This window comes from Caretta caretta, chromosome 7 (assembly GCF_965140235.1).
Source record: "Caretta caretta isolate rCarCar2 chromosome 7, rCarCar1.hap1, whole genome shotgun sequence".
Taxonomy (NCBI): Eukaryota; Metazoa; Chordata; order Testudines; family Cheloniidae; genus Caretta; species Caretta caretta.
In genome coordinates, this window is record NC_134212.1 from 9,254,636 (window position 1) to 9,273,316 (window position 18,681).

The window sequence follows — 18,681 nt, forward strand, 5'->3', positions numbered from 1 at the left end:
AACCCATTTTGGGGGAGAAATGTTTACCAGAAGTTTGTAGGAGGCAATTTACTTAATGCACCTATCAGTCTTTTCTGCCTATGGCTTTTCTCCAGATTATATAAATGGGGAGTGAAAATCTGAAGACTCAAAAGATAAAACTTCTAGCTTTGAGAGCTCTGTGATTAGTTCGGCCAAGCACAGCTATTGAATAAGAAGGTGCACAGTATAATTCTGGGGCTGAGCTGAGGCCATTTATTGGACTTGGCCAGAACAAGGCATTTACCCAGAACCATATTATCCTCACAGTTATGGAGGCTGGAATCCTTAGGCTCTTTGGTTTTTAATACACTGTAAGTGATCATTTGCGCAGGTCATTGGTGCATGGAATGTGTCGATTACATCCTTTTTGTTTTAAGCATCTGCTGGTACATGAAGTGTTTTCTCCTTTCAAAAGAAAATCAGAAAACATATTCCAAGTAGTTTGTGTGTGCACATGAGAACTAATATCCTGCTCCAACCTTATTCACCAGATGGGATCCTATAACTGGACATTGGGTTTTGTAACTAATATTGTGCTGGTAACTCAGGGAGAGTGAGTTTCTGTATATTAAATCCTTAGTCAGAAGGAGAGATTTACAGAACTTTTTCTACCGATGAAGTATTTTTTCTAATGTCTCAAAAAATCAAACCATGTTCTCACTTGTTTTACCTTCCTGGTAAAATCCACAGAAATTTTGCAACAACCAAGCAAACCAACATAAAAAGTGTGTCTTTAGAGGGCTGACGCTCTAACAACAGTCTGCACCTGGAAGTCACTACTTTTCATAGAATACTCTTATTACAAGCGCTGTGTTTACTTTCAGTCAGTATCTGGATTCTAAATCAAAGGCTTCCCCTAGGTGAGAAACACACAAAGCAAATGGGATCTTTGCATAATTAGAATATCCTGCTGAGAATTCAGTGCCAATACTATTGTATTCTGAACAGCTGAACAATGCAGAACAGAAAATTTATATTAAGAAATAGTTTTATAAGAGAAAACGTGCAGCATCAAGATTTAGATAACTTTTTCTTCATTTTGTAAATACCTATGATAAGCATTATCCATTTTCAAAGCTATTATGCTTTAACAACACTCCTGAAGCCTATTGTGTAGTGAAGGAAATTGACATTGAAATATCTGTAGCTTTAATACAACTCCATAATAAGATCTATTTTTTCTATTTAGGCATTAGGACTACATTAAGTACTGTAACTTGAATACAGGAATAGGACAGAGCAGGAGAAAACTTAGCTGAACTTACTTACTTTTTGACTAATGTTGCTATTATCTTTTCAAATTTCCTTCTCTCATTAGATCACCATACAGGGGTTTATTACAGCATATAATGCAATCTATTTTCATTTTCAGACACAAAGGCAGCCCAAACTACTTTACATATTAATAAGCTGGATGCTGTTGTAGGCAAATGAAGATTCATCCTGTATACTAAATGGACACACAGGGCTTTGGACATTAAAACCTGTTTTATTTAGAAAAGGAACGCTGGCCAGGATACCAGTGTTATTTCCTAATCTATTCAAAAAGGACTGTGGAATGGGATCTTTAAATAACATCTGAACAATCAACAAAGATGAGCAGAAGGCACCTTACTTTACCATATAAACTGAAGAGAGGCTGGCACCATAATAGGACAACAGCATTAATCCTGGGCATGAGTTTAAACTTGGATGTGGGTTCTGAAGCCATGCATCGTATGTCCTAATGATCGTATGTCCCAGTGCACTTATCACCTGAGCCATACGGACACTATAGTGTGTAGCCAATATGGAGTCCATTTCCTTTCATTCATGAAAATTGCCTTGGTCTTCGGAGATGACAGCAAGAATGATGCTCTTAAAAAAAAAAACAAACCAACTAACCAACCAAAAAAACCCAAAAAACCACCAACCCCAAACCCCACTTGTCCATTTTCAGCTTATTGCAGCACTGGAACAGAGTGATTCCCTCAGCTCCCCCTGCAGCCAGTGACAAAAACTGTCACTAACTTCAGCGGGGCAGGACGGGCTATTAAGAGAAGCGACCATTTTAGCTTCCAACTACTTCCAAGCATAATCAATATATCGGTAGTAACTGACGTGTGTCGGGGAGGGGGCGGGGGGTGAAGAAACAGCCCCGGATAGTTGGTGGGGCTGGAAAGCCTTCCTCAGATGAGGAGTTTCTTCATGAACAGTCCCATTAACTTTAACAGGACTGCTCACATGAAGACTGCGCCCTTGATGACACACTGTGGCGCTGGCCATGCCAACACTCGTGCAAATGAGTAGCCCCCTTTATGGGACTGCTCACGTGGGTAACATTACAGGCGTAAGCGTTGGCCAGACTGCAGATTACATATGTAGAGATTATTTCATCCATCTTTGTTTCAGAAGGTGCTTTCAGTAAGGGGCTCTTAACTCTGGATTTCTCTCGCCTTGCTGATCCAGTCTACTGACCTTCAGTATGCTGTAGGGCTCATGTATTTACACATGGCCTTTTCTGCCTAGAGCTATTTGGGTGGCCTGAGATTCCTATGTTTTAAGGAGGAGGGTTTTTCGTTGTCCTTTCGTTGGCATTGTGTCAAATCTGAGTGGGTCTAGTTCAGTGGTTCTCAAACTGTGGTTTGGGACCCCAAAGTGAGTTGTGACCCCATTAAAATGCGACCCCCATTAAAATTCAGCCCAGGCCTGGCTTAGACTTGCCAGGGCCCAGGGCTGAACCTGAAGCCTGAGCTCCACCAACAAGGCCGAAGCTGAAGCCCAAGGGCTTCAGCCGGGGGTGTCAGGGACTCAGGTTACAGGCCCCCTACCCGGGATTGAAGCACTTGGGCTCTGGCTTTGGTCCTCCGGCCCGAGGTGGTGGGGCTCAGGCTTTGCCAACCTCCCCACACACCCCAGGGCAGCAGGACTCAGGTAGGCTCAGGCTTTGGTCCCCCCTTCTGGGATCATGTAGTAATTTTTGTTGTCAGAAGGGGGTCACAGTGCAATGAAGTTTGAGAACCCCTGGTCTAGTTAATGTGCTTTTTAATTGAATATAGACTTGGAGAGTTTCTGATGAGTGCATGTTATCAATGGAAAACAATATTAAATGAAAAAAGCAGCCCTCTCTAGCAGCAGCCTTTACAGAATGTGGAGTGCCGGAGTAGGCAGAATGCAATTACTGTGTTGGAACTTAGCTAGCATGCTGGGGATAACAATGTAGACTCCTGGGAAAAGTGCCATACCTGAAACCTCAGAAGCTTTCCAGCCCCAGCTAGTATCTATGGATGTTTGTACACCAAGCAATCATAGGCCTTGTCTACACTACAGGGGAAATTCGATCTAAGCTACGCAATTTGAGTTACGTGAATAGCATAACTCAAACTGACGTACCTTAGATCTACTTACCGCGGGGTCCACACTATGCAATGTCGACGGGAGTTTCTCCCGTCGACTCCCCTTGCTCTTCTCGATTCAGTGGAGTACAGGAGTCAATGGGAGAGCGATCTGCAGTCGATATAGCGGGTCTTCACTACACCGACTAAATCGACTGCCGATGCATCGATTGCCGCTAGTGGATCCCCTGGTAAGTGTAGACAAGCCCACATACATTTAAAAACAGGAAAACCAGCTTGCTGTTGGTTACCTTTTAACACAGCATCTCTCTCTTACTCTGCTAATCAAACACACATTCACTTTTTAAGGTATCTATCTTGGTGGGTAGATCACAACTGGGATTCCCTTAACTCCTTCCCAATTGGTTAAGGATATGTAGCAGAGGACTTTGATCCAAGAGACAAACAGCAGGTAATTCTTGTGCAGGGCCTGCCCTCTGGGCTGTTGTCAGCCTGGCTCCATCCAAAAGGGCAAAGCAAGACATTTCCTGAAAATCCAATGCTATCGGCACTTCAGTGCAGAAAGGCAGAGTCTACATGCTTCATGGCTCATCCCTCTCCCCCACTGCCTGCAAAGAAGATCATATTTGCTGGTTGTGGTGCGGAGTAGCCACAGATTTAGACAGACATTTAGAGAAGCCACACAGCCTCCTCTCCCTCTGGATAGATCTTCTCATATATTCAAGGATCTGAAAACTTAATAAAAATGAATTGACACTGACTATTTCTAGCCAAAAGCAAATGGCAGAGGCTGACTTGGAGTGTGAATGTAATTCAACCTGAGCAAATGCCCTGCACCTCTTCTGTGCAAAGAGGAACAGTTCTGCAATATATCTTAACCCCCAAATCTAGTCAGTATCCATTCACCCCTATTTCCGTATGTATCCCTTTCTCTCTTGAAACTGAGCTCCTGAATTACGACTCTCTGCTAACCTGAGCAGTTTGTTTCAGATTCCAAACACGGAACCACCCTTTGTGTAAAGAACCTGTTGGCACATTAATTTCTTCCTCAATGTTGGTCCATGAGCTCTTGTGTTAAACTGAGTCACTGTTTCAAACAGCCTATTGGCATCAGACTTTCCGCTGACCTTGATGCTCCTCCTCCCTCTTTGTTCTGTACTCTAAACTGGGTAGTTAAAATTACTGCAAGGCACCCAAGTGGCACTGCTGTGAATGGTCTGCAAACATTTCCATTATAAAGCCTGGCACTGATTTGTACACAAAACTCCCATTGACTTTAGAGGGAGTGACACAGGCGTAATAATGGCAGGATGTGATAGTCGGCATTTGGGCTCTGGCAATCTTAAGGAACATGGAGTTTCCCAATCTGCCCAGATGGTGCCTAGAATGGTAATCCCGTAGGTACCACAGGAATGAAACTGAGTACTGGTTCAGCTGCATGCACGCTTTCTTGCCCTGGGTGCTGGACACGGCTGGCCCCATCTACCCCGGTGTGGCAAGTGTTTGCAGCAATGCCAAGGCGTGCCCAGAGGATGAGACTCCTAACCTCCTCTTACCAACCCATTTACTAATGTACTGTCTGTACTCAGTCAATGCTTGGAAATACATCAGGCACGGCCATCCTTGTGAATCTGTGTTGATTTGATCTTTTACCAGTCGTGGCTATTTTATAACCTTACACCCAAATCAAACCTACTCTGTCATTGTGGTATGTGAACAGCAGAAAGTCCTGGGATTAAATAAAAGCCTTTCACCGGACAGAACAAGAGAGAAATTTAAGAGATCGATCTTGGTGACAAGTTAGCTCAAGAAAAAGAACCCATCAGTAGCTGACTGTCAAAAAGGAGAGAAGGACAGTGACAAAGTGTGTCTCTTTGAATTGCTACTAGTGGATCTCACATTTTCCTATAGCCATGTTTCTAGAAGCTCGTTCAGAATATGTGCCAGCCAATTCTGTTCCCCATGCTCACTCCTCCTGTGTATCTTTCCATCCCCTGGACAAGAGCACAATGGTCTAAACTGATCTGAAGTGACTGCTGGCAGCATGCACGCTCCCGTGAGCTACTGCCCAAATCCTGGGGGTAAGAAGCACATCAGAAAACTAGTTCTGCACGGGGACAGAGGAAACATGGCTACAAGAGAGAAACCAGGTGTATTCCCCCCCACAGGACAACTCGCACAGGTGTCGAAACCTCCCCCAACCATTCTAGGAAACCAGTTCTCCAAAGACCTCCAGGGCTCATTCCAAGCTCTGAATGGGACTTAATCAGTTGTTGAGCTGGAATAGTTTCCGTGCACATCACGTGCTTGGGCGGTATGACAGCTTGCCAGCAGAGGGGCCTGTTAGGGTTCGCTAATAGATGACTTGTAGGGAGCCAGCGAGGGAATACAGGGCCCTGTGCTTTGCTTCAGTAACTGTGATTATTGGCAGGAATTACTCAAATACACAGACGGGGATGAGGAGGAAAGAGCAGCCTTGGATATTCAAGCACATGTTCTCAACCCACCGCCTATGGTTACACACCTCCTGGGAATCAGCAGATTGATTGGCCTGCAGCTGCACCAAGGATTCAACCAGTATCTCACCCATGTGAGATACTGGACTAATCTTATGGCCTGATCCACTTATCATCTCTCTCTCTCTCTCACACACACACACCCCCACACCCACCCCACCCACTGAAGTAAATGGAGATTCTGCTTAAGGAAAGACTAAAGCCAGGACCAATAACTCTGAACCCATGTAAAGCAGAGACCCCCAGCTACACCAGATTGCTTCATACTGCGGGATGACCTAGTGAGGTTCTTAAAAGTCCAGTAGCGAATGCACTATCAAACTCATTAGAAGCACGTTTGAACTAAACTTTTGTATTGCACATTAAGAGTTTGCACTGTCTATCTGCTGGAGAGGAAGCATGTCTCTTCCTCTCCAGTTTTCCAGAATTCATGGACTCTAAAGCTTTCATTTTCCTTAGGATTCTAACTAGCCATGGCTTAAAAAAGAAAAAAAAGAAGATGTATTTTGACATGGCAAAATACCCTTACTTTTCTAGGCTTGACTTTGTCTTGTAAGTCGTACTGTCCTATTCCTTTATAACTGATGCCAAGCCACCATGGGATTCCTTGTTTATCCTGTAAAATGGAAGAACACAAGAACCAAGATCTAATAAGGAGTTAAGAACTTCAAAGGTTACATCGTATTTACCGATTTCATTCTGTGACCAGAATCAGCAGGTTAGGAACACAGGGGGACTTTGCAAACAAACCTGCACTCAAGCCGTGAGACTGTGATGAAAGGGCTCTGCCATTGCCATCTCAGACGGAGCGAAGGACAAAGGGAAGCTGGTCTGTTGGCTGCGCAAGTGGGCAAAAAGCAGCAGATGCTGCAACACGTGGGTGGAGATCACGACAGGTGGGACCGCGGGGAGGGAAGGACGGCAGCAGAGGGAGTGGCCAAAGGCCGTGTACGCAGTACAGATGCATTGCACAATACACAAATAAATGCAGAGAGGGAACAGAAGACTATGTCCAGTACTCCTCACTCAATACACCATAGTAAGTGACTGTGATCCCTGCTGGATAGACACCCTTATATGCGATAAAGAATTTTTTTTTTTTTTGGCTCATGCTTTGCCCATTTATCCAGAATTTGTTTCCAATGTATTGACTCGTTATTAAACTATTCCCTTCCCCGCCTCAAAAATCTTTTCAGTTCTATAGAAATTTTGTCAGCATCATTTTGTTCAATTTTAACAAAATGCTTCAAATGGGGCTGAGAAGGAAGAGACTGCTGAGCGTGATAATGGCAGCAGAATTTCACTAATTACAGAGGGTGCGTTTACACTGCAGCTAGGGGTATGTTCTGCAGCTCATGTAAAGGTACCTGTGCTAACTTTAGGCTAAAATAGCTCTGAGGGCGAGGCGGCGTGGGCTGCACAGGCCTGCCTGACCTCCTTGGTATGTATTCGATTGTACAGCCAATGCTTAAGCCCATGCCACCGTGTTCTCACTGCGCCTCTGGAGAAATGTAACTGCTTAAAAGCTAGAAGTGATATCCAGTTTAATTAGGATGGTAGGATTACGGGGAGGGGGGGTGTTAAAACAACAATTCCCTTCTGCCTTCTCTGTAAATGATTTGCAGTCCACCAATAACAAAACAGTTCTGATTCATACTTTTTCAGTGTTCTTAGAGAAGTCCAGCTTTTAATATTGACAGGCAGATGCTGTACAGTGAAACTGTTCCCTCAAGAATGGAATCATGTTATCTATAAACAATCACTAACCTTTACTCCATAGTAATGGACTCCATATGTAGGCAGAGCTTCTACCACTTTCATGTACCTGTAGATAGATTTACAGTGTATTTGATGAGTTGCTCTGGAGAGAATAATGCCTCTTAACATATCCTCTTTTACATATGCATTCAGATAAAATCATTTATCTTTTGCATATTAAGTGACGGGCTCAGCACCCTCCATTGGGAACAGAGGTGAAATTCTGGCTCAGTTAAAGTCGATGGCAAAACTTCTGTGCACATGCAACAAATATTTGGAAAATAAAGTAACTGTTCCCTGTAATTCCTCTTATCAAGAGTTGAGGAAGCTGAAACTAAAACTACATGTTGAAAGGTCTTTTCTGAAATGTCAGAATCATAGAACCATAGGGTTTAGAAGGGACCGCAAGTCTAATCCCCTGCCAAGATGCAGGATTTGTTGTGTCTAAACCATCCAAGACAGAATGTTGCAGGAAAAGAGCTGCCTAGGCTTATTTAATTCTGGTGACTTGGGAAAATGGGAAGGAGAGTTATGGTAACATCAAAAAATAAGTGGTTTTAAGTAGTAATATTAATACATTTATGCCATTAAGGGTCTACGTGATTCAATACGTTGGTGATTCAATGGATTAGTGAACCTCTGAAAAGATCATTTATTCTACATTCCTACTTGAAAGAGTCCTAGGACTTAACAGCAGGACTTTTACTGGTTAGGAGAGAGGTGCAGTGTGGGGAAACTTGCACGCTGTCTGCTTTATATAACTATGTAGCTCTTCTCAAACATCTGGGCATATTACACCTTATACTATATTTGCCTCCACTCAGTGGTTCTAGGTCTGATATAAAGCTCAGCAATGGGAATCTGTCCATTGACTTCAATTGGCTTTGGAATAGCCCCTAAGTCCCTCACCTTTTGAAAATCAAATTCAAACCACCTTAAAACAATAAATATATTTGTTATCCTTACACAACTTAAGGCAACATCCTCCTTCAGATTTTGGGGTAAAAATTAACTGTTAGCAAACAAAGCTTGGAGGCAATCCCTCTGGTACTGGTATTAAAATGAGGCCATAATCATTTTTTGCATATCGAAGATATTTAAAGGAGGTAAAACCTTAACTGGGGACTTGTGAAATGCAAAATTTAAGACATGGGTTAATGTAAATTTGCTGTCTGTATTAAATAGTATCAATCAAAAATGTCGTTGCTACAGATATGAATGGTAAAAGTCCACAGTGAATGATTATCAGCACAACATCACTCCCACATATCAACAGAAAGTATTTCAAAAATACCCCCCAATGAAATAAACGATACACTCACTGAACAATAGCTTGTCCTCTGGTCAGACCTTTAATTTTTATATAATGTTCAATTACTCTGTCCTCACTGCAAAACAAGCACAAAATCAATTTAGCGGCTCAGTGATTTTTTTTTTACATGCAGTAACTTTTGATGATATTCAAACCCAGGCTCAGCATGTACCAAAGGCGCTTCATTGAACATTTCCCAATAGTTTCAGTTTTGTAATGACTCCAGTTCCATCCTTCATTATGCAGAATGGAACCTTCTGTCTAATCCTTACTACATCATCCAATGTTCCAGAGTCTAATTAGCTACTCATTTCAGATCAACCAGCTTTGTTACAGATGCTGCTGTAGAATAATGGTACTAATTAGATAAATTCATATCAAGGACCTTTTGTTCGGCTGGAATTAGAAACAAAATACGCATTCGGCCCTCTATCACTCTTGAAGACAAATGAAAACCAGGCCAAGTGATTTAGTTGCATAGCACTTAATAGGGAAAAAAATGAATCCTTCTAAAAGGTATTAGTGGTAAAATGAGAAAAGTGTAAGTTAGAGCCTAGAAATGAAATAAAGCAGGATACTGTACCTGCATAAAGGGGATCTATTACATCATAAAAGTATCTTATTGTTTAATACTGTTTCTTCACAACACAAATGCTGAGCTGTATTTCTTACCTAAGGACACATGCTAAAGATGGACTCAAGGCACAAAACTGTAACTGGCTCTGCATTTCAGACACCCCCTGGCCTGGGGAATTGTTTTGATTAAGCCTGCTCTAAACAATGGGTGCCATTTGCAAAATTCAGAGCTGGACTGCAGTTTGGATTTCAAGTCTCTCTCAAATGTGGTGATGTTCAGATCCAGAGATTTTGTTTGACCCTACAAAGGTAAGGGCTAACAAACACATTTATATCCAGATCTGGGTTTGGATTCAGAACCTCTAAAGTTTAGAAGTGTTTAGATACAGGGCTTGGGATCAAACCCATTTATAACACATGCTACACCCTTTACAAAACAGTGTACAAAACTGACCTGGTAACGGCTACTAATTGCTACTAACATTCACATTTCTATACTAGCAAGGAGCTTACCAGTAAGTGAGTGAGGGGTGTTCCTGCAAGGTCTTGGTAGGGAAGGCAGGCAGTGCCTTTAAATCTTTTCTTGTGTTATCGTCACTAAAAATAAAAATGGTACAAAAGTTACTGCTGCTAAATCACAGATGCAATCATTAGTTTCCAGAAAAGGAAAGGCCACTGGGTATCAGCTACCCAAAAACATGTTCATTTGCACAATATTCCAGCTTCTTTAGCAATGTAATTCTAGAGGCCTTCTGACATGACAATTCTGTAAAATGCTGTCCTGTACACCAGGGTTATCATTCATTGTGAGCACAATATCATGGCCAATGGGGAAATCAGGCTGCTGAAGAAAAGAAGAGATGGTATTTATCCATCTTTTAACAAATACCGTTGATTCCAGGCAGAATACAGGAAGTTGGAAACCTGCCCCGAGCATTTGTAGAAAGGAAACCTCTTGCCTGAATGACCATGTTGTTTTCAAGGTTTTCAGCAGAATTTTTGTTCAGCCTTTAGCTAGAAATCGACTCCTGTTAGTCAACCCATCTATTCCAGGCATGAAAAATACGAGGGCTGGTCAAAAAATTTCTAATCAAATAGTTTCCGGTTGAAAAAAACAAGTTTAGTCAAAATCAAAATTTTCTGAAGAGGGAAAAATACACTAATTTTGGTAAAATTTCCACAGAGAAAACCTAAATGAAATGTTTCATTTTGGATTGACTTAAAACTACAATTCCCATGGAACACTGCAGAGGCTTGGGTGGACGCAGAGATTAACATCAACCTGACCTGAAATAAACTGTTTTCATTTCAGGTTGGCAAACTGAAATTAAACATTTCAATTAGGGAACGTGGAAATGTTTGTTTTGATTGAAAATGTTGAAACAAACAAAATGGTTCGACCTCTATAACAGAAATTTTTCTGTATTTTTTCCTTCCGTGAAAAGTTTGGATATTTTGATTGTTTGGCCCAATTTGGGACAAAACCCAGAAACAAAAGATCAGAAATTCCATTTTTGACCAGTTCTACAAAAATAGTTAATAGTCTAGTAAAAGTAAATACAATACACATTGGTTTTTGAACAAACTGGCACCCACTGAAGCTGGCAATAATAGACATCACTGAAGTGGTTAAAATTTTCTGTTTACATGCTCCATTAACCAATCAGCTGAAACTTGCACACCTCATTTCTGCAGGATTTCTGCATGCTTTAGCAGTGGTAGGAACAGGCATAAACATGACTTTTCCATGTAAAGAATGCACTGCTCTGATTCATTAACACTGGCCTAGATTTCTGAATTGAACAAGCTGGGTGACTTCCCGGAGGAGTTGTTCAGATGTCTGTTTTAGAGCCATGTTGCCGATCAGACTCTCCAGTTCAAGATTTTGTCTCAGTCACATTCCAGTTCTTCCCTCAGAATTTCTTGGTGTGCGTCTCACTGTGCATTGCTAGAGAGGAGCGCAGCATAAAACCTGCAGCATCGGCCCCGATCTTGTAATGCTGCATCTAGAGAAAGCAATGCAGGCCCAAGGCAGCACTAAAAAGTTGGCTTCTTGGAAGTGTGCTCAGTGCTTTTGGCAGGTGTTGTGCTGAAGGCACTGTAAATTAAAACCCTGTGTTTATTCAGAGCATGGGCTAGCCGCAGCGCAAGCTTCTTCTACATCACCCTGACAATGTGTCAACCCTGACATAGAGGAACCTTCTCTAGGGACGAGGTGATGAGCCTCATTTTATTCTTCACCACCTCGGCTGAAGTTGCCACTACGGGTGGCCTATCGTACTAACTGGCTTTCAGTTTTATTTCTGAGCTTCCCACAGCCAGTGCTCTTGTGCCAGGAACATGCACAGCTCTTGGCATTCTGATCAGCCCCTGAATGCCACAAAACATGGCTCTGTGAAGAAAATCAGAATTTTTTTTATTTTATTTTTTTTAAAAACTCCCAGTGTTGTCAACTCTCACAATATTGGGTGGGCTTTTTCCTTAAAGTCCCAGATGCTGAGATTGACAGAAATTACATGGGAATCTCAGCTTCCATTTAAACCAACATACAAAAAATACCCAGTAAGTTTCTAGCTCTCAGGGTTGTGGAGAAAAATCTTGAAAACATGACCCGAGTGCACCCTAAAGGCTCAGAAACCAGAAAGCAAATAAAAAGAACTCAATTGGTATTTATTTTTGTTTTAAAATCTCATGGTCTTTAAGTCTGTCTCACAATTTTTTGGGACCAGACTCATGAGTTTTGAGCCCTCTGGGTTGGCAATGCTGAACTCCACTGAAATATACTGGATTAGAGGAGTTTTAGAGGAAAATGTGAGCTATTTTCCTCAACGAGGAGGGGTAGATGTTTCCTAAATACAGACATTTAGGCCACAATCTTCACAGCTATGGGAGGTCTAGTATTTAGCACCAAAATCCCTATTTCGGCCCCTCGTTTGAGAGTTTTGTCACTGTACTTAGGTGCCAGCAGGATCGGGGTCCTAAGGAGGTAGCTTGATTTCCACAGGTGCTAAACCTCACTGAATTCAATGGGTGCTCAGCATCTCTGGACTCCAGGCTACTCATTTAGGTGCCTGTATTAGTCACCTACCTTTGAAAATGTTCGCCTTAATATGTAGGCGCTGAGCTGGGGCAGGCTTTCTGCTTCACTGCAAGGCCTCTCATCTCCGCATATGGTGGGTTAGTAGACTAATCTAGTAACATTTGATCCTCATCGGATATCAAGATACAGGCTCCAATCAAATAAATATGGCCCTTGACGCTGTAACTGTTGAAATATCTGCAACCTGGCCGCAGACTGAGCTCTACATTGCCTGCTGCCATTCTGTCAGGACGGACAGCACTCTCTCTGCCCTGTGGGGCTCGTCTGCCCACCGCCAGTCAGTTTGGGAGACCCCCTAGTGGCTATCGATTACAACCTTTATGCAAATCCTCCACACTGAGACATCAGCTCATTTCGCAGGCCACTGAGAACTGTTCTGTGGTAGCAACAAATTGCAATCACTTGCAGGGCCTCGACTGGACTGGAAGTGGCGGTTTAGCGGTAAAGGCTCTGGGCAGATCCCCAGCTAGTGTATGTCAACGTAGCTTGATTGAAGTCAACAGAGCTCTGATGAATTGCACAGGCTAGGGATCAGGCCTTCTGGCTGCAGAACATAATCCCCTGATGCACCCATTTCCCTATAAATATAAAGAATAAAACAATTTTTGTTTGAGAGGCCCAGACCTTGGAAGTTATCCCTTCCTAAGGTCCCCATCCTTTGATATGCCGTTTGACAGGTGCGTATTCTACATAGCATTCTGCAGCACATCTCCTGGAAGTACAAGACTATGGTAGGGGAGTTTGGTGGTTAAACAGAAGGCCCCACATTTCTAACAGCCATGTTGAGTTCCTTTCTCCATAGCCATAAGGTTAAACCTGTGGAATGTATGGAAATATGAACGAAAAACTTGAAGAAAAAGGGTATGTCTGTCTGCTTCCTTCATCATGTACCTTTGCCCTCGAGTAAATTGCACAGCTTGGTATTTAAATGGCATCAAACTGCTGACTACACAGTAGGGATTAGCATTTGGGATGATTCACAGCTTCACGGAGAGTGAGAAACTGGGAGTCGGAGCCTCTCCCCTCCTCCCCAAAAGTTCATTATCACTTCTCCCTCTGGACAAAGCATGTTCTCCCCCTGATGTTTAGAATCACTACCACACGCCTTAATAATAGGCTCAGCTGTTTCTCAGAGGTGAGGAATCCAGATGAAAGTAGCATTTGAATGACAGGTTGGTGTTTGGTTTTTATAGGATCTGGAACCAGAGGTGAAATCATGAAGAGAGGGGACTGGGGAGAAACGCCCACTGCTCCACTGTTGAAATGAGTAGGTCAAACAAAGAGCTGAATTCTAAAAGCCTCTCTCTGAAAAATGACTCTGGCTGGATGAATTTGAGGGTGGGTGGCGGTTACTGTAGGCAGTGGGTTGTTTGCAGTTGGTGATAACACAAGCCAGCCCTCCTAAGAGCAATGCTGGAATTTGGCTGTCAGGACCAGGGGGCCCCCACTTGCATTTAATCTGACCTCCAATACCAAGGGACTTCTTCATGAGTCAGCCCTGGTGGTTCCTGGCACCATTCCAACACTTAAAATGCCCAGGGTCAACAGGGCTGAATTTCTTTGGCAAAAAAGTTCATTTCCTAGGAAGAGAATATGGAACAAGCTTATTTGAAGTATTGTTCCCCCAGGAGAAGAATGAAAGAAAATGTGTATTTTCTCCTTTCTTTTCCATCCCACCCCGTGTATATTGTCCCCTAGTGTACATTTAACATAACTTGAATTGATCACCGTCATCTGGATGGGAATACCCCAATTCTGAGATTTAATGAAAATCTATATTATGCACTTCTCAAGGCACAATGTTTTAATTTGCATTCTGTGCATCATCTATATTTAGTTTTCTGAAACAATGTGAACTAGCTTAGGGCGAGATACTGCCCCTGATCTGTATGTACAACTCTTATTGGTCTTAGTGAATGTGCTGTGTGTGTGGACTGAGTCCCTACAAAAATCCAAACAAACCCAACAACAAAATCCAAACACATATTGTGCTATGAATAGAAAATCTAATCAAACAAACTACCATGTTTTTCTTATAGTAAGTCTGGCTCAACTTTATCTACCTATTGAAACCCACCTTATACCAGAAAGAGTAGGTTGTGGCTAAAACTTTTAGCTTTGTACATAAATCTCCATTAGAATTTTAAGAGGAACTTAAGGCAGACAATAATGGCACACTTCACTGGAAGTACATTACTAAGAATTAAAAACATTTAAAAGATGCATAATATATTTTCACTCTCAGTATGTGTATCTTCACAGCTTGTCATTTCACGATACAACGCTCCCTGCTAGCCCAAGATTTACTGACACAACAGAACTGTGCTAATTAGAACCATTTGTCAATAGGTGCCCCCTTTTCCTTGTGCCCACTGTGTCAAATAACAATTTATTTTTGTTGCTAAAGCAGTAACTCAAGGTAAAACCTTTGATGGAACAAGATGTGGTTAATGAGATTATCATAAAATGCGGAGCATGAAGTACAAAAGCAACAGGCACACCCAAGACAGCACTAACCAACAAACTAATTACATTTGGTATGGCATAACAGTTCAACATCTCTCATTTCTCTGTAAATCTTAACAACTTTTTGGTAAGTCTGGGATGTATCATAACAAAATGATATAAGGCGTTTTTGTCACTCTGGAATTGTTTTGCAAACAAACATCACATAAGACAGGAAGGGATTCAGATAATGAGGGGATTTGGACAATAGGGTTTGGGATAAACGGGAGTATACACTAGGCACAATCTTGGTGGTGGGTGTGTGTGTGTGTGTGTGTGTGTGTGTGTGTGTGTGTGTAGGGACTGGAACATGCAAGAGACAATACAATATTGTCATGTATTCTATACACTGGGGAAATTTTCTATTAAAAATTTTCCCTCTTGTTCTTTTAAAGGTTTTGTGTTAGAAAAAGAATGTTGCACACCCAAATTAAATACTAGAAATGGGATCTGTAATTTCTGTCAGGAGAATGGTTAGATTACTTGATATATTCGGACACTTATCCCGATTCTTGAGAATTGCCAACTCCTCTAACTTTACAAAGATTGACTACCACTGAAGGAGAAAGCTGTGCACTATTATTTATAAAAGGTAGACCGACACCAGGCACAATTCTGATCTAAAGAATGTAACTCTATTGACTTCAATGGAGTTATTCCCAATTCACGCCAGTGTTGATGAGCAGAGACTTGAGAATCAGGCTCAGTGAACGGAATGTCTGTCTTATCGCTGGAATGCGTCTGGAACAGATGTGTTTTCTTAAGTATTTGAAGGAGGAAAGAGAGATGGGGGCTCAGTGAGTATCCATTGGGACGCTGTTCCATGCACAAAGGGCAGTATGTAAGCAGGTGTGAGAAGAGGCAGCAAAAATTATTAGGGTGGAGGATACAGGGTGAAAGAGGTGTAGATGGAGATAAGGGGGCAGCTACAGAAACAGGTGGAGCAAGGGAGAGCTTTTGACAATGAGATTAGGAAGCTTGAATTTAGTACAAAAGACCTCAAACAAAACAGGCGACTGCAATCCAGTGGAGAGACTCAAGCAGAGGGGAGAAGCGAATAGAGCAGCTAGATCTTGGAGCAGCATTCTAAGATACATTCATTTGATTGGTCCTCTTAGTGCCAAATATCACACATTTGCATTATTTCCCTAATCTCTCAGTCAGTTACAGTACAGTACTTTGGAACACGCAGGAAGTTTTTCTAGTCAAAAGGCCCAAATCCTGAAAGGGGCTGATCAAGTGATTTACTTCAATGGGAGTTGGAGGTTCTCAGGACGTTCCAGAATCATGCCTTCCTTTAGCCAGTGGGGAGTTTCCCTGTGGAAAGGTTACAAGGTTTGGCCCCTCAAACACTGGATAAGTACATGCTATGGGTAAAAGGCATTGGAAAGAGCATCTGTCAAATGGCTTTTGAACAGTGTGGAAGGAAGATATCACACAGATGAAACCCACTGACTGTCCGTATCAACCTAATATCTGCTGAGAGACTAACTTTTAAAACGTATTATAGATAGAGATGGGCTTGTAATGAAAGCACAGGATCCCCATTGACTCTTTCCAATGGTTTCAAGGGGAGTCGGATCAGAGCCAAGGAGTCAGGAGACCTGGGTTCCAGCTCTGTTACACTGTGCTCAACCAGACAAGTTACATATGATCTCCACTCCTGAGTGTCTCTTTCTGAAAAAAAAGTGGAGATACTGGTAACCAACCTCACAGGGGTGTTGGAGGCCTGATTCATTAATGTTTGGAAAGTGCTCAAAGGTCCTCAGATGGAGTGTGCTATTATGTTATGACAGTCCACTGCATTAGTGCATCTCTCTCAGCTCGGCACCGAAGCACACATATATGGCCCCTGTTACCATATATGTGAGCACCTCTCACTCTTTAGTTTTGTATTTATCCTCACAACACCATTACAAGGTAGGGAGGTGCTATTATACCCATTTTACAGGTTGGGCGCGGAGAGGCTTAGTGATTTGCTCAAGATCACACAGGAAGTCTATACTGGAGTCAGGACTTGAAACTAGGTGTCCAATCCTAGGCCATGGCCTAAACCTTTTGGCCGTCTTTCTTCTCCAGCTCCAATATTGAGAGCTGAGTATTTTGAACATAAGGACCCTCAATCTTTGAACAAAACTTCCACCATTGCCAAAGGGTATCCCACAGGCAGAACTAGAGCAGAACACGGTTAACTTGTAAAAGTACCTGCATGTGCATTTGTTAATATTCCCCCATAAGACCAGGCAGGAAGCAAATCTGTTTCAATTTACCTAGGGATTTGCTCTTGAACAAGTGAAGATTATTCACAGTTGACATGATGATCAAAGGATCCCAAGCCCTCCCCCAAAAGACAGACTGTTATTGCTAACATTCATGACTTGTCTGTTCATACAAAAGTCAGATCAGCCAAATTAGTTGTGGTTCTTTTGTAGGTCTGAATACAGCAGCAAAGTTTAAAGATTGTTATCACAGTCCTCTGTGCTGATACAAAGATACTTTAAAATACAAAAAAAGGTATCAAAATAATGATAAAAAGGACTGACAAATCTACAATGGCAAAACAGCGGAGGCTGAAGTGCTGTTATTCTGCTCATTCCCACCGTGCCTAGGCAGTGCAATACGGGCAACGGAATTGAGACCCTTACAGTCGAAATTAGGGAGCTAAAAGGAAGGAAATTCTAAGGTTGCCACTTTAAGCCAGGTTTCAGAGGAACAGCCGTGTTAGTCTGTATTCGCAAAAAGAAAAGGAGTACTTGTGGCACCTTAGAGACTAACCAATTTATTTGAGCATGAGCTTTCGTGAGCTACAGCTCACTTCATCAGAGCTGTAGCTCACGAAAGCTCATGCTCAAATAAATTGGTTAGTCTCTAAGGTGCCACAAGTACTCCTTTTCACTTTAAGCCAGACGTTGCTTTCAGTTACCTGGTGTAAATCTGGAGAAAGTTCACTTAAGTCAGTGGAGTTTCTCCAGATATTCACCAGTGTAATCAAGGACAAACTGCAGCTCAGAGTTACTGGAACGTAATTTTACACGGCGTAAGGGCAAACCCTCAGCTTAATACGCAGTCTGCATGATGGAAAGATGTACTTGGGCCAGGGGTGAAGGAATCCTTTCCTTGAAGCAGAGTAGTCTTGTCCTGGCTGCTACTCCAGCCCTAAGGCTGTAGTAGCTTGCATAGCTCCATGGGGGAGAGGACTGCATGCCCTCTGGACCCTTTGGCATCGCATTCACCCTTCTCTGGTGCACCTTGCACAATGAGCTCTGCACCAAGGAGAGCAAGGCACAGCCCTCCCTAAATCCTGCCTACCCTGCTGAGCAGTACAGGGCCAGTTATTCACAACAGGGACAGGATCTGCCCCACTGATTCACAGGTGTATTTAAAAACCACAAAAAGACCTCATTTGTGGGATAATAGATGAATGTGACAGAACAAAACAGCTCTTTTGCACCCATTGCAGTGTATGTTGCTTCTATCAAATGTACAGTTAGATTTCTTTAAAAATGCACGTTATTCTTAGATCACACTATGCATCATTAGACCATGAGATCATGTTAT

The 18,681-nt window shown here is 42.4% G+C and overlaps 1 protein-coding gene across 6 annotated transcripts in view; it reads right to left on the reverse strand.

Moving 5' to 3' along the window:
- The window catches only part of FRMD4B (FERM domain containing 4B), a 207,768-nt gene that overhangs the window by 30,034 nt on the left and 159,053 nt on the right, over positions 1 to 18,681 (reverse strand). For all 6 annotated transcript variants that reach the window (XM_048857685.2, XM_048857684.2, XM_048857682.2 and 3 more), the window contains 4 exons: positions 10,032 to 10,115; positions 8,953 to 9,018; positions 7,640 to 7,697; positions 6,402 to 6,488 (listed from right to left, as the gene is read on the reverse strand). In XM_048857685.2, the coding sequence (XP_048713642.1) occupies positions 6,402 to 6,488; positions 7,640 to 7,697; positions 8,953 to 9,018; positions 10,032 to 10,115 (295 nt within the window). The remainder of the gene's footprint in view (positions 1 to 6,401; positions 6,489 to 7,639; positions 7,698 to 8,952; positions 9,019 to 10,031; positions 10,116 to 18,681) is intronic.